The sequence below is a fragment of the Thermothielavioides terrestris genome, chromosome 1, assembly GCF_000226115.1.
Source record: "Thermothielavioides terrestris NRRL 8126 chromosome 1, complete sequence".
NCBI lineage: Eukaryota > Fungi > Ascomycota > Sordariomycetes > Sordariales > Chaetomiaceae > Thermothielavioides > Thermothielavioides terrestris.
In genome coordinates this window covers 10,000,001-10,024,893 of record NC_016457.1, presented here as the reverse complement: position 1 = coordinate 10,024,893, position 24,893 = coordinate 10,000,001, and the positions used below count along the sequence as shown (strand labels likewise).

Sequence of the window (24,893 nt, the reverse complement as noted above, 5' to 3'; positions counted from 1 at the left end):
GAATGCCAGCCTAATCCAGATGGCAAGATGATGATGCATGAGCAAAGGAGTCAAGAATTCTCCGAGTCGTTCCCTCCGACGCCCTCTCGCCACGACATGACGGCCTCGGCGTCCGATCCAACTCCCTTGGCCGCATACTTGTAACCCAGTTACCGTTCGGAAGCAGCATGATTGGTTCGTCACAAAGCATCAGATCCACATGTATTGTGCGGACCTACGGCGATACTGCTCGTTCACGAAGACCTGGTGTCAACAAGTGATAACCTCTCAGCGTCTTTTTGGCTAGATCGACGGGCTATAAACCGGCCCTGCCTTGCTCAACACTTTTCCCACTGCTATGCAACGGAGGTGTTACTCGGACCTAGCCAGTGACCCCGAGTAGTCCACCTCCAATCATCACCTTTGTTTCCCTTGAACCAAACATGGCTTCAACACCTTCGACGTCGAGCGTGGGAACCACGCTACTCCTGTTTGGACCCCAAGCCCTTTCGTTCAGCGCTGAGGCGCTTCAGACGCTCCGGAAGGTCATCCGTGAGACTGATGACTGCAATTGGATGCTCGAAATCGTCTCCGAGTTGCCCACACGCTGGCATCAACTTGTCCAGCTGTTTCCCAAACTCGAGTGCATCCCCGGAGAGCAGGTCCTCAACGACCTGAAAGATTGGTTTCAAGGCGAAGACAAGGACAAGGCCACCGCTCACCTTCCAAACGTCCTACTAACGCCCCTGGTGGTGCTCGCGCAGCTCACCCAGTTCTCACGATATTTGTCCTACACCTCCGGGGCCTCGGCACAGGCCGATGACCCATGGCAAGCGCTGGCGCGGCGCCATGTCGAGACGGTTGGACTGTGCACGGGGCTCCTCAGCGCCTCGGCTATCTCCAGCGCGTCGGATGCAGCTACATTTCGACAGTATGGTGCTGTCGCTGTGCGACTCGCCATGATCATCGGGGCACTGGTCGACTGCCAAGACGCTACCGACAGACTCCATGGACCATCGAGGTCGTTCGCGGTCGCCTGGACATCTCCCGACATGGCCAAGAATTTGGCCTGTGTGCTTGATGGATTTCCAGAGGTATGGCTTGCATCGCATGGTGATTGAGGAACAGCACAAGAACCACAGGCTCACAGGATCTTCTGCAGGCGTACATCTCGGTCCTCTTTGACGACAACAGGGCAACCGTGACCACCGCCGACGGTACGGCAGCCCTGGTGCTCCAGCAGCTGAGACAAAGGGGCCTCAAAGCCGTGGAGATGAGCCTCCGGGGCCGTTTCCACAGCCAAGTGCATCACGGAGACCTGGAGCGTATGCTCGGGTTCTGTGACTCGGACCCGGCTTTTCAGTTTCCGGATGTATCCGCCCTGAGTCTGCCTATCCACCTCGGGAAAAAAGGCGCCGGCACCAAGCTGCTACACCATGCCGCGCTGCGCATGATTCTGGTCGAGCAGGCGACTTGGTACGAGACATTCTCCGGGGCGCTTCCCGCGCGTCTCGAGTCGGCCGGCAACGATCCGGCCATCATCGCATTCGGCCTGGACAGCGGAGTGCCGCCGTCTCTCCTCCGGAAAATCGGACCGCGGCTGGTGCTCGCGTCAGATCTCGACCAGGTCGCGGCATCGCGCTCCGCCAGAGACGACAAGCTGGATCTGGCCGCTCGCGACTGGGAGAAGGACTCGGACATTGCCGTGGTGGGCATGTCGTGCAAGGTAGCTGGCGCCGACGATCTGAACGAGTTCTGGAAGATCCTGTGCGCGGGCGAGTCGCAGCACGTCGAGGTCCCCGAAGAGCGGTTCGGTCCCGAGACGCACTGGCGTGACGTGGACCCGACCCGCAAGTGGTACGGCAACTTCATCCGCGATCACGACGTCTTCGATCACAAATTCTTCAAAAAGAGCCCTCGCGAGATGGCTTCGGCCGATCCCCAGCAACGCCTGATGCTCCAGTGTGCGTACCAGGCCGTCGAGCAGTCGGGCTACTTCCACCAAACCCATGTCGACACCAAGATTGGCTGCTATGTTGGAGCCTGTGCGGCCGATTACGAGCAGAACGTGGCTTGCTATCCGCCCAACGCCTTCACGGCCACGGGCAACTTGAAGAGTTTCATTCCAGGCAAGATCAGGTGAGGATACACACCTAATCAAGTCACCCTTGATGAGCAGACACTAACCACGTCACATGTTACCAGCCATTACTTTGGATGGACAGGGCCCGGCCTGACGATCGACTCGGCCTGTTCTGCTTCTGCCGTGGCCGTGCACATGGCCTGCCGGGCCATTCTCAGCGGCGAATGCAGCGCTGCGCTCGCAGGCGGCGTCGGCCTGATGGGCAACATTATCTGGTTCCAAAACCTGGCTGGGGCTTCTTTCCTCAGCCCGACAGGCCAGGTACGTGCACTTCGTCCGCCTTCATTGTGCAATTCTGCGGCAGCTGACCCGGCCGGCTATCACCTTGCAGTGCAAACCCTGGGATGAGGGGGCCGACGGTTACTGCAGAGGAGAAGCGGTTGCTCTCGTTTTCCTAAAGCGGATGAGAGACGCCATGGCAGACGGCAACCCGATTCTCGGATGCATCTCCAGCACGGCAGTCTATCAGAACGAGAACTGCACGCCCGTGTTCGTGCCCAACAGTCCCTCTCTTACATACCTCTTCAAGGACGTTCTCGAGCGGGCGAAACTCGAGCCCAAAAACATCTCTGTGGTCGAGGCCCACGGAACGGGCACGCCCGTCGGGGATCCTGCGGAGTACCAGGTTGGTCGTCCCTGCGTCTTTCGAGGGTGAGGGCCCGACTTTGCTAATCTGTTGCTTCAGAGCGTGCTGCAAGCCCTCGGCGGAAAGCTCCGCGACAAACCCCTAGCTTTAGGGTCGGTCAAAGGCCTAATCGGCCACACTGAAGGCGCATCTGGCGTGGTGTCTCTGATCAAGATCATCTTGATGTTGCAGCACGGTTACATCCCGCCCCAGGCGAGCTTCCGGACCCTGGCCCACAACATTGCGGCATCGCCATCCGACAACATAGAGATTGTGACCAAGCTGAAGCCGTGGGATGCGGAATACAAAGCCGCACTGATCAACAACTACGGTGCCTCGGGTTCCAATGCCTCCATGGTCGTGACTCAGCCGCCACGGCCAGGCCGGGCTTTCCCAATCCACGCCCCCGGCATCAAGCATCCGTTCTGGTTGTGCGGCTTGGACGACAGAGCCCTCGTCGCCTACAGCACAAAGCTGCGCCAATTCATTGCCGACCAGACATCAACGCCCTCGGCGGCCAAGGTCAACGTAGCAAACCTGGCATTTAATGTCTGCCGCCAATCCAACCGCCAACTCGAGAGGGGCCTCATGTTCACTTGCAGCAGCCTGAGCGAGCTCGACGAGAAGCTCTGTGCCTTCGTCAGCGGAGACGCCAAAGTGGCATCCGTATCGACCAAGACATCCCCACGACCCGTGATCCTTTGCTTCGGTGGACAGGTATCCAACTTCGTGGGACTCGACCGGAAGGTCTACGACAGCGTCAGGATCCTTCGAAGCTACCTTGATCAGTGTAACGCCGTGTTTCTCTCGATGGGCCTTGAGGGCATCTTCCCGGCCATCTTCCAGCGGGAACCGATCGAGGACACGGTACGGCTTCAGACGGCCTTGTTCGCGCTTCAGTACGCATGCGCCAGGAGCTGGATGGACTGCGGCATCCGGGTGGAAGCCGTCGTTGGACACAGTTTCGGCGAACTGACTGCTCTCTGCATCTCGGGTGTGCTGTCGCTCCAAGACACGGCCAGGATGATTGCCGCCAGGGCGAAGCTCGTGCGAGATGCCTGGGGCGCGGAGAGAGGGGCCATGATGGCCATTGAAGCTGACCTGGATGTGGTCCAATCCATCATCGAGTCGCACAACCGCGATCTGGTGGATGACGTTCCCATCAACATCGCTTGCTACAACGGACCTCGCAGTTTTACGCTGGCTGGATCGACCACGTCGATGGATAAACTCACCGAGGCGCTGACCGGCAACCCTGTGTACTCGACAGCGACGAGGTTCAAACGGCTCAGCGTCACCAACGCCTTCCATTCGGCTCTCGTCGAGCCGCTCATGGACGAGTTGGATGCCATCGGTCGCACTCTGACCTTCCGGGAACCGAGCATCCTCATAGAGCGGGCGACAGAAGAGTTGTGCATGGAGACCACGTCCGAATTCGTCGCCCAGCACATGAGAGAGCCTGTCTTCTTCCGCCATGCCGTGGAAAGGCTGGCGCGGCAATACCCAGACGCCGCGTGGATCGAGGCTGGGTCCGCGTCTACCATCACCAACATGGCAAGCCGCGCCCTCGGATCGCCCTCGGCGTGCCACTTCCAGTCGCTCAACATCACCTGCGACCAGGGCATGCAGAGCCTTGCCGACACCACTCTGGCGCTTTGGAAGGCAGGGGTCAAGACCCAGCATTGGCCACATCATGCCAGCCAGACATCTGAGTTCGACCATTTGTTCCTCCCGCCGTATCAGTTCGAGAAAGTGAAGCACTGGATGGACCTCAAGAAGCCATTGAAGGGCCTGGCTCTCGCCCAAGCATCGGAGACGGCAGAGCCCGAAATCCCTGTCGGACTGTGGTCCTTCCTTGGCTACCAGGACGCTAAGGAACGCACCGCTCGTTTCCTCGTCAACACCAACAGCAAGAAATACCAGGACTTCGTCTCGGGCCACCTGATCGCCAACACGGCTCCCATCTGCCCCGCTACGCTCGAGGTGGACATGGCCATTGAAGCCTTGATGAGCATCCGGCCGGAGATCAAGGCGGCCGGCCTGCAGCCCACCATCCAAAACATGCAGAACCACGCACCCATCTGCGTCGACCCGTCGCGGCAGGTCTTCATCGAGTACGAGGCCAGCAACGTCCACGGCCATGCGTGGCACTGGAAGATCACAAGCTCGCCGGCCCAGGGTCCAGGCGTAACAATCGAACACGTGCATGGCAACATCGTCTTCCGCTCGCCCGAGGACCCTGGCTTCCAGGCCGAGTTTGATCGCTTCGGGCGGCACTTTACGCATCGCCGCTGCCTCGACGTGCTCAACTCCGTTGAGGCCGACGACATCATTCAGGGTCGCAACATCTACAAGACTTTTGCCGAGATCGTCGACTACGGTGAAGAGTATCGTGGTCTGAAGCGGCTGGTTGGCCGCGGTAACGACTCCGCTGGCAGGGTCTCGAAGCGCTGGACGGGAGAGACGTGGTTGGACACCCACCTTGCCGACTGCTTCAGCCAGGTCGGCGGCATCTGGGTCAACTGCATGACCAACCGCGCGCCCGAGGACATGTACATCGCGAGCGGGTGCGACCTTGTCATGCGGTCTCCCAAGCTCCGCGCAGACAGTCCTCGTCCCGATGTGTGGGACGTGTTCGCAACCCACCACCAAGTGTCTGAGAAGCTGTACGTGACCGATATCTTCACCTTCGACAGCACCAACGGCGAGTTGCTCGATGTCATGATCGGCATCAACTATGCCAGAGTCCCCAAGGCGTCGATGCAGAAGATCCTTGCCAGGCTGTCGCCCGGGATTTCGACGCCATCGGCTACTGTGTCGAGCACGACAGCTCCCAAGGCAAGTCAAGAGCACGACGACCGGACCAAGCTCGGAACAACAGCACCCGGTGCCTCAACAACTAGCTCTTCAAAGGCCGGTACAGAAAAGGCAGCAAAGAAGTCGTCCGGCCCTACCAAGGCCGACATCAAGAAGGAGGTGCGGAACCTGTTGGCCAACGTTGCCGGCGTCGAGCCCGCAGATATTTCCGAGGACACGATGCTCGCCGACATTGGCATCGACTCTTTGATGGGCATGGAGCTCGCACGGGAGGCAGAGGCTGTCATGAACTGCACCTTGTCACCCGACAAGCTGATGGAGGCGTTTGACTTCCCCTCCTTCGTCGACTGCGTCATATCCGCCCTGGGTATCACCGTTGACGGCCAGGAGGAGGAAGTGGAGGAGGAAGACGAAGGCGACGGACAAAACGACGAGGGGTACGGGTCCGAGCCAGAGAGCAGGGACGAGCGGCTGCCGCCGGAAGTCTCGTCTGGTAACTCCAGTGGCACTTCGACCCCTCCGTCCTCTGTCGGCGACGGCCTGGACGAGCTGACCTTACCTGCGGGAGCCGTCCTGGAGTGCTTCAGCAAGACCAAGCGACTGACCGATCAGATGATCCACGACTATAAGCTCGACACGTTTGCCAATGTCATCGCCCCCAAGTCGACCCAGCTCTGCATTGCCCTGACGCTCGAGGCGTTCGAAAAGCTCGGCGTGTCGATCCGGGCCGCCAAGCCGGGCCAGGTGGTGCCGCGAATCAAGTATGCACCGCAGCACCAGAGGCTTGTCAACTATCTATACCGCTTGCTCGAGAACGAAGCCCGGCTCATCGACACCACCGACGACGGGAACCACGTCCGAACCGCGGTATCGCCGCCCAAGAAGTCCAGCGCGGCGCTGCTGCAGAATCTTGTCCGTCAGTACCCCGACTGGAGCAATGCCCAGAAGCTCACGCAATTTGCGGGCTCCAAGCTGGCCGACGTGCTGGAGGCCAAGACGGATGGCATCAAGATCATCTTCGGTACCGACGAGGGGCGCGCCTTGGTGGCCGGCCTGTACTGTGACCACGTGTTCAACAAGATGAACTACCAGCAAATGGCCGACTTCGTCGAGGACCTGGTCTCCAAGCTGCCGCCTGGCCAGGGCCCGCTGAGGATCCTGGAGATGGGGGCAGGAACTGGGGGCACCACCCTGTACCTCGCGCCTCTTCTGGAACGCTTGCAGGTGCCCGTCGAGTACCTGTTCACCGACATCTCGCCGTCCATGGTTGGCGCTGCCAAGAAGAAGTTTGCCAAGTACCCCTTCATGAAGTTCATGACTCACGACATGGAGAAGCCCGTGCCGGCCGAGCTGCTTGGCACCCAGCACATCGTCGTGGCAAGCAACGCCGTTCACGCGACGCGAGATCTCGTCAAGACGGGCATCAATATTCGCAACGCCCTGCGCCCCGACGGCTTCTTGATGATGCTGGAAATGACCGAGATTGTCCCCTTTGTCGACACCATTTTCGGCCTTTTGGAGGGCTGGTGGCTGTTTGAGGATGGACGGCAGCATGCCATCATTGGCCCCGAGGGCTGGGAGAAGGCCATGCACGCTGCCGGCTTTGGGCATGTCGACTGGACCGATGGATATCTGCCCGAGAGCAAGATCCAGAAAGTCATCGTTGCCATGGCTTCCGGCCCAGCGCAAGAGCGGCTGCCGCTGCCTGCCCCCTCCACCCCCAAGGTCGCGGAAACCGGGCCGGATCTTGCCAGCCGGGAAAAAGACATCTTGGCCTACGTCAAAAAGTTCAGCGCCGGCTTTGAGGTTCCCTCAGCGCCTTCGGCTACCTCGGAGGCCGTCGATGACGGAAACTTACATTGCGTGCTTATCACGGGCGCGACAGGAAGCCTCGGGACCCATCTGGTCAAGGAGTTTGCGGAGAGAGGAGATGTGGGAGCCGTCATTTGCCTCAACCGACAAGGGCCCAGCGCCGCCGTTTACCCCGAGACCCGACAGTTGGAAGCGATGATCTCGAGGGGCGTCACCATTACGGACGAGGCCCGGGCGAAGCTCCGGTTCATCGAAACAGACAGCTCCAAGCCTCGTCTCGGCCTTCGCGAGGAAGAGTACGCGGCACTGACCCGGCAGGTCACAGGCATCGTGCACAATGCCTGGCCCATGAGCGGCAACAGGCCCATCAAGGGCTTCGAGCCGGCGTTCCACTCACTCCGAAACCTCGTTAACCTCGCGCGCGACGCCGCCGGGCACCGTGCCGAGCGCCAGCAAAAGGTCAACTTCCAGCTCATCTCGTCCATCGGCGTCGTGGGCCATTACCCCCTGTGGAGCGGCCAGACCAGGGTGCCTGAGGAACGCATGGAGCCTCGATCCGTGCTTCCCAACGGCTACTGCGACGCCAAGTACACATGCGAGCGCATCCTGGACGAGACTCTCCACCGCTACCCGGAGTACTTCCACACCATGACTGCCAGGCTCGGCCAGGTCGCCGGGTCCAAGACAAGCGGGTATTGGAATCCGGTCGAACACTTTTGTTTCATGGTCAAGTCATCCAAGAGCTTGAAGGTGCTCCCGCGGCTCGAAGGGGTAAGTCTTGCTCCCGTTGTGCGTTGATGATATCGAATGGATCAGCCCAGCTAACCAATGGCCCGAAGAACCTCACCTGGTGTCCCGTCAACGACATGGCGGCGGCCCTCTCCGAGCTCCTGCTGCAGCCCACCCGGCCGCAGCCCATCTACCACATCGACAACCCTGTGCAGCAGCCCTGGAGCGAGATGGTGCAGATGCTGGCCAAGGCCCTCGACATTCCCCAGTCCAACATCGTCCCCTTCGATGACTGGGTGGCAAGGGTCCGCCGCTCACCCTTGGCGCCCGAGACGGACAATCCGGCGGCCCGCCTGATCGACTTCCTCGAGTTCCACTTCCGCCGCATGTCTTGCGGGGGCCTGCTTCTCGACCTTTCCAAGGCCTGCAAAGACTCTCCCACCCTCGCAGCGGTGGGGCCGGTAGGCGAGGACGTGGTGAGGAAGTACGTCGCGTCTTGGAAGGCGATGGGCTTCCTACCATAGTGTTCAGGGCAGGCGTTGAGGGTCTGATGATGTGGGGAGAGAAAACGCAGGGGGCCGGAGGCCGGGGTTTGATCACGATCAACACCCCTTGGCTTTCCTGATGTACCATGCCGGGTTTGGGGGTCGGTGGGGTTCTTGATGCACTTTGCGAGGACTCAACCCCATAGACCCGCTATCATCAACACACACTGGGCGGATGGCTCTGTTCTGCTAAATGGGGGAAGTGTGGAAAAAAGGGGGCTAGTGTCCGGATGCCAACACCGGGCACATCGGCAGGGACCCAGAATTGTCTACTGTTGTGGTTCTTAAACACCAGGTTAAAGTGGGTCCAAATGGCTGTACTGCACACCCAATTTGATAGCAGTATGCAACACACTGCTATTAGTGCTATCAATATTGAAGCCGTAGATACTGTAAAAAACGGCCTAAATCGCCATTTTCTAGTGTTTTTATATATTTGTTGAAATCTACAGCTTAGTCAGTATAGCTATCGAGCCCCTAAACCTAGCTATCGAGGCCTGCCTTCGAACCGTCTAGGAGCCCGCCTTCAAACCGCCTACGAGCCCGCTTTCGAACCGCCTCCTATCCCGCTATCTAGCGAAGTGCATAGCTAGCAACGCGTCTAGGCACTATAGTTCAATATATCAATAAGCGCTAGAGACGTCTAATCGCTATTATATTATACGTTAGGGAACCGCTAAAGGTTATTGTATATAAGGTGGAGGTTAGCCTAATATAGGTATATCGATATAAATAGCTATTCGAACTTACTAGCGATCCTTTTCCTAAGCCGAAGACGCTATAGAACGCTTATATACTATAGCCCTAGGCTATAGAGGTTCGTTCTTTATAGTATACTAATAATAATACTTCTTAGCGGTTAGCTAGCGTATTGTAACTACTAGGAACTCCTCGACCACTTTGCTTATAAGTCTAACCTTTACTTTAATGAGATATAGACCTTCCTTTTTAAAGAATGCTATATACTTATATCTATTAAAATAATATCTTACTATCTATATTAAACTTAGTAAAGGAAGAAAGTAGCTTTATAAAGGGCTATATAGTAGAACTATATCCTTTAGCTCGATTACCTTAGAAAGGTAGCTATATTTACTATAGAGATATTTATATTCTACGACGAATTGGGCCTTAATTGAAGAGATAATGTTCATTGTACTAGCTAAGCGCTACTAGGCGTTATCCCTATCGTCGACAATATTATAAAGAAAGGTAAACACTATTATATCCTCTCTACTATTATAGTCGATAGTGTTTTTAATCTATTGGTCTAGCAAAGTTATTCTAACTAGGAAAGCTTTCTTATATAGCTAAAGGAGTATATTCTACCTAAGATAAAGCTATTCCTAGACCGTTATAGCATTCTTATTATAGATAATATATCGTAGTACTAAGCTAATGCTATTAAACAAGCCTATTAAGAGGCTAGCGTTCTACTATAGTATTTGCCACTATATTCGCTAGACTTTAACCTAATCGAGGCGACGTTCTATAATACCAAGGCCTATATTCGTTGGAACTACTAGAAGATACTTATATAGGACTATTTAGATAAGGACTTTAAGGAGTTCCTTTATAATACCTATACTATTGTTGCCAACGACGTTATAGCTATATATAGGCACTTTAGGAAGGCGATAATACCGTTCTAAGAGGAAGGCGAAGCGGTGGATTATATAGCATTGTCTTCTAAGCAATTCTAAGAGTTCTAAAACACTAGTACAGTAGGTTGAACACTATGCCCTATAGATATATATATAGTTATAGTTCATTATCTTCTTCCTTCTCTTCTTCTACGAAGGAGGCTATTTCTAAACTATATTCCGCCTATTGTTCTATCACCTCCTCTATATATCTAAGTCCTACCTTTTCTAGATCTAACGGGCAATACGAAGGTATATAATAGGCTAAGGCGTTGACGAGAGAATCGTATAGCAGATGAATAGACTAGGTACTTAAAGAAGCTAGTATACTATTAAACGTTAGCTATAGTGCCTTAGTAACGTAGGAAGAATATACTATCCTATTAAGCGCCTTGCTAAGCGCTTTGCTAAGCATTTTAAACTAGGCTATTATCAAAGCTAGCTAGCTTTACCTCCTCTTTAAAGAAGCCTTTTACTATATTATAAAACGTAGGAATTAGGTACTATAGGAACTTGTTATTATAAAACTATATATTAGAGAGTTAATAAATATTATAAACCCTTCTACCCTCTATATAGAAAGACCTACTAACTTAGTAGAGAGCCGCTATTATATCCTTCTAGCTAAGTAGATAGTACTAGCGAGCAAAGGTTTTAACAAAGTTGTTAATAATATTTGAAGGCTCCTTTCTATATAGTTTAGGTAATAGCGACGAAGAGTATATTGGTATAATAGTCTCCTATAGGGTAACAGTGCTAGTAGTAGAGGGAAGTGCCCTTGAGGGAATAGATACTATTAGCAAGGTTGGCTTAGCTATATTATACGTTGCCGCTATATTTAAGACTGCTATAGGCTATTGTTGAGGTTTAAGATAGAGCTATAGTGTACTATACTGCTATAGAGATAGCCCTATTCAATTCTAATTGCTTATATTGCTTATAATGTTGAACTATAGGTAGAAGTAGATTTCTATAGCTTATATACGCTTATATATAACCTTGCTATTAGAATATACTTTAACGCTCTAATTAGCTTTGGCCTATATAGAGCCGAACTACTTCTTGATTAGGGCGTCTAGCGAGCTATCAATAGTAGCCTTACCTCGTTCAATCTAGCTTGCCTACTCGCCTATCTCCTAAATAGTAATAGGAAGGTAGGCGTTATCGCCATTCGCCTAGTAATAGAACTAGAGCTATATATTTATATCTTTATAGTAGTTGTAGCAACGTATACCTAGGCTACAACGCTATTTCTCGCTTAGTTGGTAGAAATATGCCTTATCTAGCTCCTAGGCATTACGTTTTTATACCTTGTTTAGCATTGTATTTATAGGCGTCTTATATATTGCCATCAACCTCCTATTCTAGCTAGTAGGCGTAGCTAGTATAGTAGGGTATATAGATCGACTAGTATTAGCTAGTACTATAGCGTTGTAATTAAATAGCTAGCGAATAAGCGTAGATATAGAAGGCAAGGGCGTAGAAGCTACTAAGGATCTCGTCTATAATAGTTCAATAAGTTCAAATTTATACTTGATATTAATAGAATAGTCCTTTGTTAGTTGGCTTAGTAATGCCTTTATTAGCTAATCAATAGCAATAAACATTAGGTATACTAGTAGGTAATCTACTCTCCTAGAATTCGACTAAACCTTCGAGTTAGCTTTTAAACTAAGGTAGGCTATAGTACTAGCTACGATAGCAATATATATAAGTTCTATTTCGATTCTACTTTATTAAATATTACTAACTACTTTGTTGTATAAGCTATATATAGTATTTTAGATCTTTAGCCTTAAATCATTGCTAATCCTCGCTTTGTCGACCTTGCCCTATTTAATATATTCTATAGCGATCTTATAGCGATAGTTCCGCTTTTATAAGAGTAGTAGCGGCGTTCAAAGACCTTGATAAAAAGGGGTAGGAAAGAACTTAACGATATAAACGATATTGATAATAATAGTACTAGGTAAGGCGAGTCTATTAGGGAGTATATTACTTTGATAGTAAGGCAATTATAGAATATAAGCTAGCGGTATAGTATCTAATGTAGATAAGTAAGAGTAGCCTCTAATTCGAGCCTACAATTACGTTGGTAATAGCTAGATATCTAGCGATCAAGAATATACTAGTAATAGTAATAAAGCGAATATATCGATATTAGTATCCTCCTTTTATAAACGACCTTAGGAGTACTTTATAATATCGATATTAGTATCCTCCTTTTATAAACGGCCTTAGGTATACTCTATAGCATTAGAACCTTCCTCTAAGTCAACTATCTCGATTAGTTTAGACAATAGTAGCTAGGAACACTATATTTAACGATCTAGTCGACCCTAGGATATAAAATACGATTTTAAATGTATTAGGGGCTTTAAATAAGAGCTAAACTTCAATTAAAGGTATAAACGAGTAGTAGATACGCCTATTTTATAAGACTTCAACGTATTATATATCTAGCAACGTTAGATTAGTAGTTTAGACGTAGGAGGTTTAGCGGGGGCGGCGGCTAGGGTAGTAGCAAGAGGTTTAGCGGTAGAGGCGGCGGTAGGAGCTTTGGTAGCAATAGCGATAGCGACTTCGACGGTATAGTACAATACAATCCTAATCCGTTTATTACTAGTAGGCGTTGCTATAGCTAGGGTAGCGGCGGCGACGGCTTTAGCGGTATAGCGCGATACGATCCTAATCTGCCTAGCGGCTTTAGGGGGTTTAGGAGGTTCAGGAGCTTTAGGAGCTTTACGAGCTAGGCGGGCACTATAGCGAGAAGGATCTAGTGCCTTACTTCCTTACGTAGGCGTATAACTATACTTCGAAGGCGCTATCGAGAACTGTACTAGGCTATAAAGAGGGCGAAAACGATAGATTATATATAGTGGATCGCTAGGGCGCCTGAGAATAGAGGTAGGAGGTTACGTAATAGGCTTAGCAACGCTAGGCTAGCTAAGAGGTATCGAGGGCACAATACTAAGGAACTATATAGTGGCGCCTTCGTTGGTAGCTCTAGCAATATATCTATAGCTTTAGGAAGCCTAGGAGATGGCGGTAAGCCTACGAGATGCCTAGAAAGGCTAGGAATAAGTCGGTGGCTAGGATTCAAGGGTAATTGCTAGTACGCTATACCCCTGATTCAATTGAATGGCTACTAACTAAGCTAGAATACACTATAGAGCTTCAACAAGTATACGAAAACACTAGAAAATGGCGATTTAGGCCGTTTTTTGCAGTATCTACGGCTTTAATATTGATGGTACTGATGGCAGTGTGTTGTATACTGCTGTCAAATTGGGTGTGCGGTACAGCCATTTGGACCCACTTTAACCTAGTGTTTGAGAACCACAATGTCCACAGCCTCGCGATTAACCGGGCTCCGTGCTTAACCGAGAGACCGGTTCGGGGAGAAGGGTGACTCCGTGAAGTGCGGTAACTCCGTAAACTCCGCAGTATATTCATCGTCACAAGCTCTTCAGGCGAACCCAGGTGATCTCTGCAATGCCGAGACACAATCACTATCCTCTTGAACGCACCTCTCGCTATGACAAGGTTGTCGACAATTCGCGCTGCAAATGCTGCTCTCAAGGCCGAGCGGCGCAGCGGCGTCGTCGCAATTTTCGTTGGCGCCACCAGCGGCATTGGACTCCACACGCTCGAGACGACGGTGACGCTTTTCGATGACCCGACCATCTACGTACTCGGCCGGTCTGAAGCGAAGTTCTCAGTCAACCGTGCAAAGCTCGAGCATCTCAGCCCCAAGGCGAAAATCATCTTCTTGCAGGTCGATGTGTCCCTGGTGGCAGGCGTGGACAGCGCCTGCGACCGGATCGCCGCGGCCGAGACCAAGGTGGACTACCTATACATGAGCGCCGGGCTCATCCCGCTCAACGGGCCGCAGTACACAAAGGAGGGCCTCGATATCTGCTTCGCCCTCTCTTACTACACTCGCATCCGTTTCATCCAGAAGCTCGTGCCCCTCCTACGCAAAGCTCCAAGCCCCCGCGTGCTCAGCGTTCTTGCCGCCGGTCGCGAAAGGAAAATGGTCGAGGATGACCTCGGCCTGGAGGACAAGAAGAACTATGCGACACGGGCCGCCATGACCCACACCACAACGATGACGAGCCTTGCTTTCGAGTATTTATCGCAGCAACATAAAGACATCGTTTTCCTGCATGCCTACCCCGGGCTGGTACGGACCGACATTTTCGCCCGGCTGGAGGCGCCGCCGGGGAGCAGCCTGCTGCGGAAACTCGTCGTCTTCTTCGTCAGCAAAGGGGTGACGGCGCTGATGTGGCTGTTCGGTATGCCGCCCGAAGAGAGCGGCGAGCGGCAGGCATGGCACCTGACATCCACCGTGTTTGAGAAAGGAAAGTTGCACCAGATTAACCAGAAAAGCGACGAGATCGCCCCGGGAGACATGCAGGTGTTCGAGGACTACAAACAGCGTGGCTGGCCTGAGAGGGTGTGGGAGTACACCATGAGAGTCTTGGAGAGGGCTGTGGCTTCCACATCTGGGTCTTAACTGGCAGGGAGGCTTTCTCTATTTTGAGTGCAAGAGGTAGTGATCAATTAATGTAGCTGCTAATAGTGGCATGGCCAAGATATTCATAGCCCCCTTTCCACCAATTGCTCCGTTTGTCTTCACCTTGACAGCCGTCAAGAAGAGCGGTGAGTTACAGCCACCCTTGGTTTATTGCTGTCACATTACTGCGAATTTGTCTCCATCCTCATTTTCCAACCCCCGAATGCCTTCGAAGGATCGACGTCGCAGTTGAGCCCTTGAGAATCAGACGGCGCCAGCCCGGAAGCTAAGAGGAGCCTTGGAGCGGAGCACTCCTCCGTACTTGTAGAAGAGGACGGGAAACGGCAAGACGAGAGAAAGAAGGCCCAGCAGTGAGTTGCCCCAGCCGTATCCCAGCGTCTGGTACATTTTCGGCCCGGCAAGTGGCAAAAACGTGCCCGAGATGTACCGCAAGAGCAGGTTCGCACCCAGTGCAGACGCCGCACCCTCCGAGCCGAACATATTCACAATATAAAGCTGGGCGGGCATCAGGACGAAGAAGGCCCCGTAACCGCAGAGGGCGGTGCCGATAATCGGGACAAACCAATGCACCCTGTAATCGACCGTCCAGCCGTAGAGGAGGAGACCCGCGGTCACTGAAGGGCTGAACCAGATCATGGGCAACAAACGCGACTCAGGACTTGGCGCAGGCAGGCCTTGAGCGGTAGCCCGCGCAATCATACGCTTATTCAGCTGGTTGAAGATCGGCACCGAGACGACCATGGAGCTGCCCAAGCCAAGGTACACCAGGCCGCTTGTCGAGGTCGTGAAGCCGTATTGTCCTTCAAACACGTCGGTGAAGGTTGTGAACAGAAGGTACATGATGCCGAAGACGAGGCCCACGTAGAGCGACAGGATCAACACAACGGGCGAGCGAACGAGGAGCAGAGTCGGGCGAGTCAAGGCTCTGCCGAGAACCTAGTATAGAGGAAGACGCAGAGCAAGCTGAGACCGCAGACGTGGGTTGTTGGTTTCAACTCGGAGACGGGCAACCCTGCGCTCCAGCAGCGTCCGCGGGTGTGTCTCGCGCAATACAGCGAGGGACAGAACGGCGGCAGCACCGCCCACAATCGCCAACACCCAGAAAGCCCAGCGCCACCCCTTCGTGGCGGCGATGAAGCCTCCGATCAGCGGACCAAGCACCGGCCCAGTGAGCGGACCCAAGCTGAACAAGGTAATGGCCAGCCCTCTGTTGGATAGCTGGGTTAGATCGGCGATAGAGGCGCCACCGAGAGCCATCGGGACGCCGCCGGCGCACCCCGATATAAAGCGAAAGACGATGAACTGGGCAACGTTGGTGCTCAGGGCGTTGCCAATGACGAAAACCACGAACACGAGGTTGGCAGCGTGGTAGATCGGCAAGCGGCCATAGACTTCGCTCAGCGGAGATAGGACCATGGGGCCGAGCGCGATGCCGAGGACGTAGAAGGTGACCGCAAGTGTGCTGACTGTCTCGGAGGTGATGTCGAGATCGGCGACTATGCCCCTGATACCTGGTGCACAGATAGTCGGCGCAAGGTTTCTGCGTCAGGTAGCCACACATTAGCGCGCCGCCCCTCCACGACTGCGTACGGCGAAGATGAGGGATCTCATGGACACTCACGTAATGAGCCCGAGTATGGATATCATGATGATGTGAGCCCACCGCTTGAGATCCGGCCAGTTGACTGGGTTGGCGGCATCGTCAGGTCCGTCCCAATCGACGAGGACGCTGTCCGCTTTTGTCTCATCCGGGCTCTCGTTTCCGGAGCGAGGCTCGAGTGCACCGTCAACGCTATCCTGCGACGTCTGGAAGCCGCCATGGTCTCCCGGGGTAGTGTCCTTTCTCGACGCCGCCGCTGCCACTTCTGGGCTTGGAAGGGCCATAACAAAGTCTGTCGGCCGACGTCCGAGACGGAGTAGAGACGGAATGGGATGCTGTAGTGGGCAGCAAGTGGGAGACAAGAAGTGAAACACCGATGTTGAAGATTTGCGTTGGCTCAAGGGGACCGGAATGAGGACCATACGTGCTTCTGTTTGGCAAGACCAAACGGTGGATGGGCTGAAGAGTCTGGTATTTATCATAGAGTCGAGCAGAATACGATGCCCCCGGGGTTCCTGCCTCCGCGGCCGGGAAGGGAGACTGGAGCCGGAGGATCACTCGGCTCTCGGATCGTCAGTTGTGAATCAAAGCTTTAGACGCCAATTGAACGCGCATACAGTACCCTCCACTGTCGGGGGCGTCCAGGGTGTAAAGCTCCATTTTGTTCTTCCGAGAACATGCAGCAACGGCCGGGACGCTTTGTGAGTATACTATGCTTCCAGAAAAAAACTGCAAGGGACCTGAGCTGTCCACGAAGCTTCGAATCCATGCCCACCCTGGACACTCGACATCTTCAACGGAGAGGCGCGCTCTCGGCTCTTGGCACGGCTCGGTGGTCGCGGAGCGGCGCGGAGCGGGGCGACGGAGGATCGGATTGTTATGTCCGCCAACGCTTTTGTGGATTTGCATCCCTTTTTCGTCCTCCACGGCATGTCCGCCGATCCTCACACTAGTTCCATTGGACACTTCAGGACCTCCGAGACCCCGCGGACCATCTCCCGCTCACGTCGTCTTACTGAGCAACTCGAAAGGTCTGATCTCATGTCGCCGCTGAGCGAGCCGCGAGACAGCCCACTGGCCGGGACAGACGGGCTTCGGCCATCCGGGTCGGCGCTGATCCAGCAGCCATCTCTCTCCGTAGCGTCAACCGAAGTGGCTCCAAGCAGTTTCTCCAAGAGCCCGCAGGTTCGCCAGAATACCCCCAGCGCGAGTCGCCGTCGGGACAAACCACAGCTGTCTTGCAATCTCTGTCGACGTCGCAAGTAAGTAATGTTAAATGCACCGAACCGTAAACGGCCTACAGCTCACCGTTCGCTTCTTCCCAGGTTGCGGTGCGACCGTCAGCAACCATGCTCGAGCTGCTCATCACGAGGACTAGCATGCACATATGTCGAGAGGAATGCAGCCACCTCTTCCTTACCAAGGCCCGCTGCCATGCACGAACGCATTGTCCAGCTCGAGCGCCTTGTCTTATCTCTCATCCCCAACGCTGTGGCAAGCACCATGCCCGGCCTCACCCTGGAACGGGGCCACGGTCCCGCCCTCCCCCATAGCCCGAATGTGTCTCCGATGGACGGTGAGACAATCGCTGTTTCTACGACAGGAGGGTCAACAACGCAGGCGGATACCGCCGGGGATGCACGCTCGGAATGCGGCAGCATGCAACAGAGCTCTTCAGAGTTGCGCTATGTCGGCGGCGATCACTGGGCTGCTATTCTCGAAGGAATTGCCGAGCTCAAGGACCATTTTGACCGAGAAGAACAGCTTCGCCTGCTTCGCCTCGCACAGGACGACGGAGAGGCGGCCGACAGGGACAACCCGAATCAACTTCCAAGACCCGGGCCGCTCCATTCGCTGCTCCTATATGGATGCTCGCTGCCAGCATCGCGAGCGGAGATTCTAGCCGCGTTGCCGCCCAAGAGTGCGGTCAACCGCTATGTATCTCGCTACTTCAACCGCTTAGACTTGGTTCACGGTTAGTGCGCCCCAGTGAGATGAAGAGGGCTGGCTTAAAACTGACATAACTGGTTATTTGCACAGCCATCATCCACGGCCCCAGCTTTCTCCGGGAGGTGAGTACAAACGAGCTGTCGAAGTGTTCATGCATTTTTTTTTTTTTTTTTTCGAATTGCAAAGTAGTCGCTGACGGATCATTACCTCGCAGTATGATGCGTTCTGGATCAATCCCTCCAGTGTGTCCATTGCCTGGCTAGGACTCCTCTTCAGCATGATGTGTCTTGCCCTGCTCGCGTCAGACGCATCCGACACTACGCACGGTGACCCGGAGCACCGCGCTCTGCAAGTCGACCTTTACCGAGAGAAAACGGTCCAATGTCTCGTCTTGGGCGAATACACCAAGGGCGGACCTCACGTGCTGGAAACGATTGTGCACTACCTCTACATCGAACTGAACCTCCGGGGTGACGCCGACCAGGATATCTGGTTGCTGTTCGCGCTGGAAGTGAATCTGGCCATGCGTATGGGCTACCACCGCGATCCTAGCCATTTCCCTGGCATCTCTGCGTTTCAGGGCGAAATGAGACGCCGACTGTGGGCAACCGTTCTCCAAGGTGACATCCTGGTCTCGGCCCAGATGGGCATGCCGCGCATGATTTCAGACTGGAAGTATGACACGAAAGAGCCGCGGAACCTCCACGACAGCGATCTCGACGAGAGCACGGCCGAGCTGCCCCCGCCTCGAGCGGAAAGCGAGCTCACTCCTGCGCTCGGAATCATCGCTCGGAGGAGACTGTTCGTTGCGCTGGGCGCCGTTTTCGATGTCACGTCTGCCGTCCAGCCGTGCAGTTACGCACAAGTCATGCGGGTCGATGCCGTTCTCCAAGACGCCGCCGCCAGCGTCCCTGCCCCCCTGCAGCCGAAACCAATGGCGCTCAGCATGACCGACCCCCCCGAGGTCATCATGTCCCGTCTGTTTATCCGCCACCTCTTCTACATGGGGAAAATCATGCTTCACCGCCGCTTCCTCCACTTGAAGTCAACTTCCGCCGACGGGGACGTCTTCGCGTATTCCCGAACGGCTTGCCTAGACGCAGCCCTGGGCGCACAGCAGATCCAGGAAGTTCTCGACGAAGAAACGCGCCCAGGAGGGCAACTGTACATGATGCGTTGGCGGGTGTCGTCTATCATGAACCACACCTTTCTAACTGCCACAATGGTCCTTTGTTCGATGGTCTTACGCAACCAGACGCTGCAGCGAGAGGAAGAGATTCTGAACATGCTAGCGAGGACGAGGGCTATCTGGATGCGAGCCAGCCCCAAATCCTCCGAAGCCAAAAAGGCCGCACAGACAGTGAGCCGTGTGATCGCTCGGGCAGGAGAGAGCCGAAGGAGACTAGACAAGCAAGACGTTGATGTCGTCCAGCATGTCGAGCAGGGTATGGAGTTTGAGTGTCTGCAAGTTGAACTGTAAGATCTGACCCCAACCACTTTACTTGTTGCACACGACACTGACGTATCCATCAGTGGGCATGATGGCTTGCTGGGTGAGGAACATGGTTTGGGGAGTCTGGGCTTGAGCTGTAAGTGCAATCCGTATGACTTTAACTGTTTCAGTAACTTACCATCTCGTTCAAGGTGATACCTTTGATATATCGGATGTTTCAGGAGCACCTCAAGCGCCAGTCACCCAAGGAGGAACGCCGGATTTCAGCCCCGGTTTGGAGACCGATAATTCGAAGTTGCGGATTAGTCTAGGCGACTGGACTTAGCAACCCTTCCCTTCACTCTCCACAGCCGTCTGTATCGCCAAGGAGTTTCGGCTCACGCTGTGCGGATTAATACACCGCTGGTCAGGGACAACGAAGAGTTGTGGCGGGCGAAATACACCGCTTTTTAGGACAGCTATAACAACCCAAGGGTAGAGAGGTCTCAAACTTCACAGGTTATGTAAAACAGAAGGTGCAGAAACCACAACCATGTTTCCGATATGTCCGTGGTTCCAGGTGGTCACGGATTTGAACTCGGGCAATGTCGTGGATATAATAACCATGCGGGTGGGAAATTGATCCTCGCACGGATAGGCAGATCACCATTGAGCAGCTGCTTATGGTTCCCGCAGGTATGGCATGTTTCCGCAAATATAAACATGCGTTCCCAGATCAACGCCCTCCTGTTCGAATGGGAAACAGGATTCCGAATGGCAAGTGCCGTTCAAGGACATGCGGCAAAGCCTACAAATGGAGACCCAGGTTCGTAGCCATCGTTTAGCAGCGCGGGTATGATCAAGGATTATCAGTCCCAGACCTTGGAGTCGGTTTTAGACGAAAAGCCGCCCCAATATAGAACCGGGAACGGGAAAATGCCACCGGATGATACCTTTCGAAATTGGCCAAGCACACGCATCCCCGCCTGTGCGCGAAGGATATATAATGCCCACATTGTCCAGCCCGAGCCCATGCAGCTTCTACACAAACACAGCATGCTCCCTCGCCACTTCGGTTTGCGTGCTCTGAGTCCGCAACAGGTACCCTTCCTACAATGCGTCTCTCTGGCTGCCTCCTAGCGGTGCTCGCCGCGCCGCTCCCGGCGTTCGCGGTGCCAATGGGCAAGGCGGCTGTGATCGAGATCGCGAGCAGCCTCCTGCTCGAACGCCAGTTGAAAGCCCCGCCGCCGTGTGTGAGGATGAATCCGCCTCCCACGCAGAACGTAACGGACGCCCGTTTTGCGGACTTTGTAGAGGCCTTTGTTGGCAAGTCCAAGAACATCACCAAGGCGTTCGAGTACATTGCGGCCGATTACATCGTATGAGCACCGCTTCCCCCTTTCCCCCCCCCCCCCCCCCCCCCACCATGCCCCCGGTCCCCCAACACCGGATCCTGAACAACGTGCATGACTGTCTGACATGTGCTTCGGCCAAAGAACCACAACCCAGCAGCTCGGAACGGATCTGAGTCGGCTTGGAGCATCCTGAGCCCTATCTGGCAAAGCACGCCCATCACCTACCTCCGTTCCACCATCCAGGGGAACATGTCCTGGGTCAACTACAGGGCTGGGGGTATTGGAGAGGTGGTCGACCGGTTCCGGTGGGAAGCCGGTTGCATCGTTGAACATGTATGTTGGTCCCATGAGCCCGAGGGTTCTCACCTGTTGCATGTGTGGCAAAACTAGCTAACAACTGGCCAGTGGGATCAAGGAGAGAAGTACCCTACTTCTTGAGCCAGTGTTTCTTGTGGTCTCCGGAGACCACGGAAGGAATTCGGATCTTGCCCAAGGTGGACGACGGGGCACATGGACTCGAGGAGCGGGTTGGAAGGAAACCACCGGAGCAGAAACAAACGTCTAAATGGCTTTGAGAGGGATATGGACTTGTATCTGAGTTCTACGCAATTGTATTGATTCAGTATCAGCAGACGCCACGCTCACACCGTACGAAGAATGACTGTCGAAAAATGATTGCCGCCTCATCCTGTCGTGTCTCCCCGGTCAACCAAGGGCATGCGCAGCCCTCAAAGCGGCAATCGAGTCCTGGTCGTACTCGTGCTTCCGCTTCATGGCATTAATGTACATAAAAGTGTGTGGGCAGCCAAGGTATCTCTTGATCGTCACCTTGTTCCCCCCGTCGGCGAGCTTCATTCCGTAGGCTTCTCCTTCGTCTCGCAAGGGATCTGCCTCGGCGGTCCGGATGAACGTATCGCAGAGGTTGCTCCAGTTGGGCGCGCGAAGGGGTGCGAACCACCATTCGGGCCACATCTCGCGCAATTCGGGAAGCTTCTCCGGCGGGATGCACGTACGGCCGAAGAACTTGATGCGCTCCCAAGGCAGCACTGGTCCCCGGTAGAACTCGTGGAAGGACGGAAACGGGGAATCGGTGTAGTACTTGTAAGTCAGCACGTCACTGGACGGCGTTACAGACGCCATGCACAGCTTCAAGGGGATGCCGGCGTCGCGTGCCATGTGTTGCAGGACCAACGAGATGTGCGCTCCCGCCGAGACGCCACCTATGGAGATGGAGGAAGGATTCACGTTGAGCAACCCGGCCGAGTCTCGGACCTGTTATGGAATGCGAAACGAGCTTAGCACCGTCCAGACTGCCACTACACATGTGCGGGGGTGTTTCTTACCCAATTCAATGCATCCCACGCATCCTGGAAGGCTGTACCCCATGTTGATTCTTTCAACAGTCAGCAGGCTCCCAAGGTATGTACATGCAGCAAGTCCGAAAGGGTTTGGCGTGAAGTACCTGGACAGAGACGATAGTCGACATCAACGACCACCACCCCAGCCTCGCGCATGCTGAGGCAAAGGGCACCCTCGGTGGTCAAATCGCCGAGAACAAACCCACCACCTGCAGAACCGAGTCAGTCAGCCCGAGGCTCAACCCAACGACCAGAACGATCGGGACGACTTGCCGTGGAAGTTCAGATGGACCGGGTAAGGCCCGGACCCGTGCGTCGCGGGATCCGGGTGATAAACCCGCACCGGGATGTCGACATTGTCCCGCGACGGACAGACGTGGTCGGTAACCCTCGGGTAGCCCGATGTGTCGAGAGCACAGGGGGCGCGGTAGAGCTCTGGGTGCGCGCGCACGCGCTCGATCGAGTTTGTGGGAGCTAGTTGTCCCTGCGCCCGTTGTCGAGCCTGGACGCTGGCAAAGTACTCCAGGAAGTCAGGGTCCAGCTTGGGGAGGATGTGTTCTTCAATCAAGTCGTCAAGGTTGACGCCCTCGTTGGACTTGGGGTCGCCTTCGAGCTGGGTCTCCCCGGCGGTGTTTGACATTGACACCTGGTCCGCTGGACGCGAGGGAGCAGTTGCTCCATGGCCAGCAGGCCGCTCATCTGACGACGTCAGGCTGCTCATTGTTCTGCGGTTCCGTCGGTTTCCTCCGGCCTTCCGCAAGCGTCATCGGCGTGGCGACGAGCGAAGGACTATCGTACTTGGAGGTGCCTTCTCTGGCTGGGGGCGGGTCAACCACGGCGTGTGGGGCCGTGTCCACGGCCTTTCCCCGCGTTTCGATTGCCGGCAGCAGCAACCGGGAGGAAGTCTGTGCTCAGGGGAGGTGGAAGGTGCCCGCTCCACCCCGGAAAGAAGCTCCATGGCACGTGGTTTCTTGAACGCGAGTTGCGGTTCTCTGAAGGCCGGAACTTCTGGACTTGAGGACCAAGGGATATGCCATGCCACGCAATGCGGAATATGGGGACGCCCAAAGCACCTGGAGGCTGGGCTCCTGCTCCACCGAGTTGAATCCCCCCTTTCCCTGTTCTTTTTGTTTTGTTCTTCCGGCTCGCTAGATCAACCCACTTATACCCGGCTGTTAAGACACCCCGTTGCAGCGCAGTACCTGAGAGGTCGACAGACGCCTTGAACGAATCCACGGCGTGAAACACCAAACAGCTGCTGGAGGATCAATTGATTGCTGTTTTAAAAGATTGCGTGCTGACGGTGATCAACTACGAAGTAAGACAGTGCACATACAGTATGTACGGGCAGGTACATGCAAAGAACTTCCGTACGCAAGTTACAGAGCCCACCTCACTAATCTGCCCCGCTATGACGACAGCAAGTGCCCTCCATGGTGTTCGTTTGGAAGCGAGTGGGGGAAGGGAAGCGGGGTCCGAGCCACTCAAACAACACTGATTACGGATGATGCCCCTCATTTTGCTGCGCGCTCCCTTGCTCCTGCCATGCAGCCAAAGATGGGTTGACGCATGATGGCGCGACCAGAGCGTTCCCCCATACGGTGGTTTCGGACCTTGTCCCATGTTGAGCTGGTTCCCCTCCTTTTTACATAGACGAGAATCGACGACTTGATGACAGCCGCTTTGGCTCCTCTTCGCAGGATCTGTTTGGCTCTCCCAACCCGACGTCCGTTTGTCTCGACGAGTCCAGCAACGCAGCGGCGCTTATTCTCGGTGATAGCTCGCAGGATGGCACAGGAATACAGGCTCAAAGGGGTCACCTCGCTCGCGCTGCAGCCCGGCGAGAAGCAGGAGGTCGAGGTGGAAGGTCTTGATGCCAAGGTCTTGCTGCTCAATGCCGCCGGAACAGTCCAGGCGATCGGCCCCCGGTGCACCCACTACGGCGCGCCTCTGGTCAAGGGCGTCCTGGGGACGAACGGCAAGATAACCTGCCCCTGGCACGGAGGTAAGAATCCTGCTTGTCCTGGTGCTTCCTTCCCCTCTCCGCTCCGCTGACCATTGCGGACAACTGTAGCATGCTTCAATGCCAAGACCGGCGACGTCGAAGATGCTCCAGCCCTCGACGAACTCCCCATTTTCAAGGCGACCGAGCGCGACGGCGCCGTCTATATCACGGGCGATGCGGAAACGATCAAGCGGGGCCACCGCAAGCCCAACTTCAAGTGCACAGCGACGGGCGGTGACAAGGTGCTTGTCGTGGGTGGCGGCTCCGGCGCGCTCGGCGTCATCGAAGGCCTGCGCAACGGTGGCTACCAGGGCGCCATCACGCTCATCTCCAACGAGGGCTACCTGCCCATCGACCGCC

At 54.6% G+C, this 24,893-nt stretch overlaps 7 protein-coding genes across 7 annotated transcripts in view; 4 read left to right on the top strand and 3 right to left on the bottom strand.

Moving 5' to 3' along the window:
• Positions 1–422: 422 nt before the first annotated feature.
• Positions 423–8,629, top strand: THITE_47532 (polyketide synthase; the record flags this gene model as incomplete). The annotated part of the gene is made up of 5 exons (XM_003651093.1): positions 423–926; positions 1,142–2,014; positions 2,427–2,747; positions 2,808–8,147; positions 8,216–8,629. The coding sequence occupies 5 exons, from the start codon at positions 423–425 to the stop codon at positions 8,627–8,629; spliced, it is 7,452 nt and encodes a 2,483-aa protein (XP_003651141.1).
• Positions 8,630–13,671: 5,042 nt separating this feature from the next.
• THITE_2111157 (uncharacterized protein) lies at positions 13,672–14,913 on the top strand. The gene has a single exon (XM_003651092.1). The coding sequence runs from the start codon at positions 13,832–13,834 to the stop codon at positions 14,810–14,812; it is 981 nt and encodes a 326-aa protein (XP_003651140.1). The 5' UTR covers positions 13,672–13,831; the 3' UTR covers positions 14,813–14,913.
• Positions 14,914–15,076: 163 nt separating this feature from the next.
• On the bottom strand, positions 15,077–16,717 carry THITE_2086297 (uncharacterized protein; the record flags this gene model as incomplete). The annotated part of the gene is made up of 3 exons (XM_003651091.1): positions 15,077–15,769; positions 15,845–16,373; positions 16,455–16,717. The coding sequence occupies 3 exons, from the start codon at positions 16,715–16,717 to the stop codon at positions 15,077–15,079; spliced, it is 1,485 nt and encodes a 494-aa protein (XP_003651139.1).
• A 1,219-nt stretch (positions 16,718–17,936) lies between these two features.
• THITE_2094668 (uncharacterized protein) lies at positions 17,937–21,742 on the top strand (the record flags this gene model as incomplete). Its single annotated transcript, XM_003651090.1, has 8 exons — positions 17,937–18,408; positions 18,474–18,505; positions 18,598–19,743; positions 19,816–19,859; positions 19,917–19,972; positions 20,956–21,194; positions 21,312–21,503; positions 21,576–21,742. The coding sequence occupies 8 exons, from the start codon at positions 17,937–17,939 to the stop codon at positions 21,606–21,608; spliced, it is 2,214 nt and encodes a 737-aa protein (XP_003651138.1). The 3' UTR covers positions 21,609–21,742.
• Positions 21,743–21,748: 6 nt separating this feature from the next.
• THITE_2111155 (uncharacterized protein) lies at positions 21,749–22,476 on the bottom strand. The gene has a single exon (XM_003651089.1). The coding sequence runs from the start codon at positions 22,344–22,346 to the stop codon at positions 21,876–21,878; it is 471 nt and encodes a 156-aa protein (XP_003651137.1). The 5' UTR covers positions 22,347–22,476; the 3' UTR covers positions 21,749–21,875.
• Positions 22,477–22,757: 281 nt separating this feature from the next.
• On the bottom strand, positions 22,758–23,563 carry THITE_2111153 (uncharacterized protein). Its single transcript, XM_003651088.1, has one exon. It carries the CDS (start codon positions 23,247–23,249, stop codon positions 22,767–22,769), a length of 483 nt encoding a protein of 160 aa, XP_003651136.1. The 5' UTR covers positions 23,250–23,563; the 3' UTR covers positions 22,758–22,766.
• A 753-nt stretch (positions 23,564–24,316) lies between these two features.
• The window catches only part of THITE_124045 (uncharacterized protein), a gene marked incomplete at both ends in the record, with an annotated part of 4,111 nt that continues 3,534 nt past the window's right edge, over positions 24,317–24,893 (top strand). Inside the window, 2 exons of the mRNA XM_003651087.1 lie at positions 24,317–24,458; positions 24,603–24,893. The exon at positions 24,603–24,893 is cut by the window's right edge and continues 1,107 nt beyond it. Coding sequence (XP_003651135.1) covers positions 24,317–24,458; positions 24,603–24,893 — 433 coding nt within the window. The remainder of the gene's footprint in view (positions 24,459–24,602) is intronic.

What these genes read in the sequence shown, in the direction of transcription:
- THITE_2111157 (XM_003651092.1), top strand. Translation starts at nt 13,832, where the DNA reads ATGACAAGGTTGTCGACAATTCGCGCTGCAAATGCTGCTCTCAAGGCC.
- THITE_2111153 (XM_003651088.1), bottom strand. Translation starts at nt 23,249, where the DNA reads ATGAGCAGCCTGACGTCGTCAGATGAGCGGCCTGCTGGCCATGGAGCA.
- THITE_2111155 (XM_003651089.1), bottom strand. Translation starts at nt 22,346, where the DNA reads ATGGCACGCGACGCCGGCATCCCCTTGAAGCTGTGCATGGCGTCTGTA.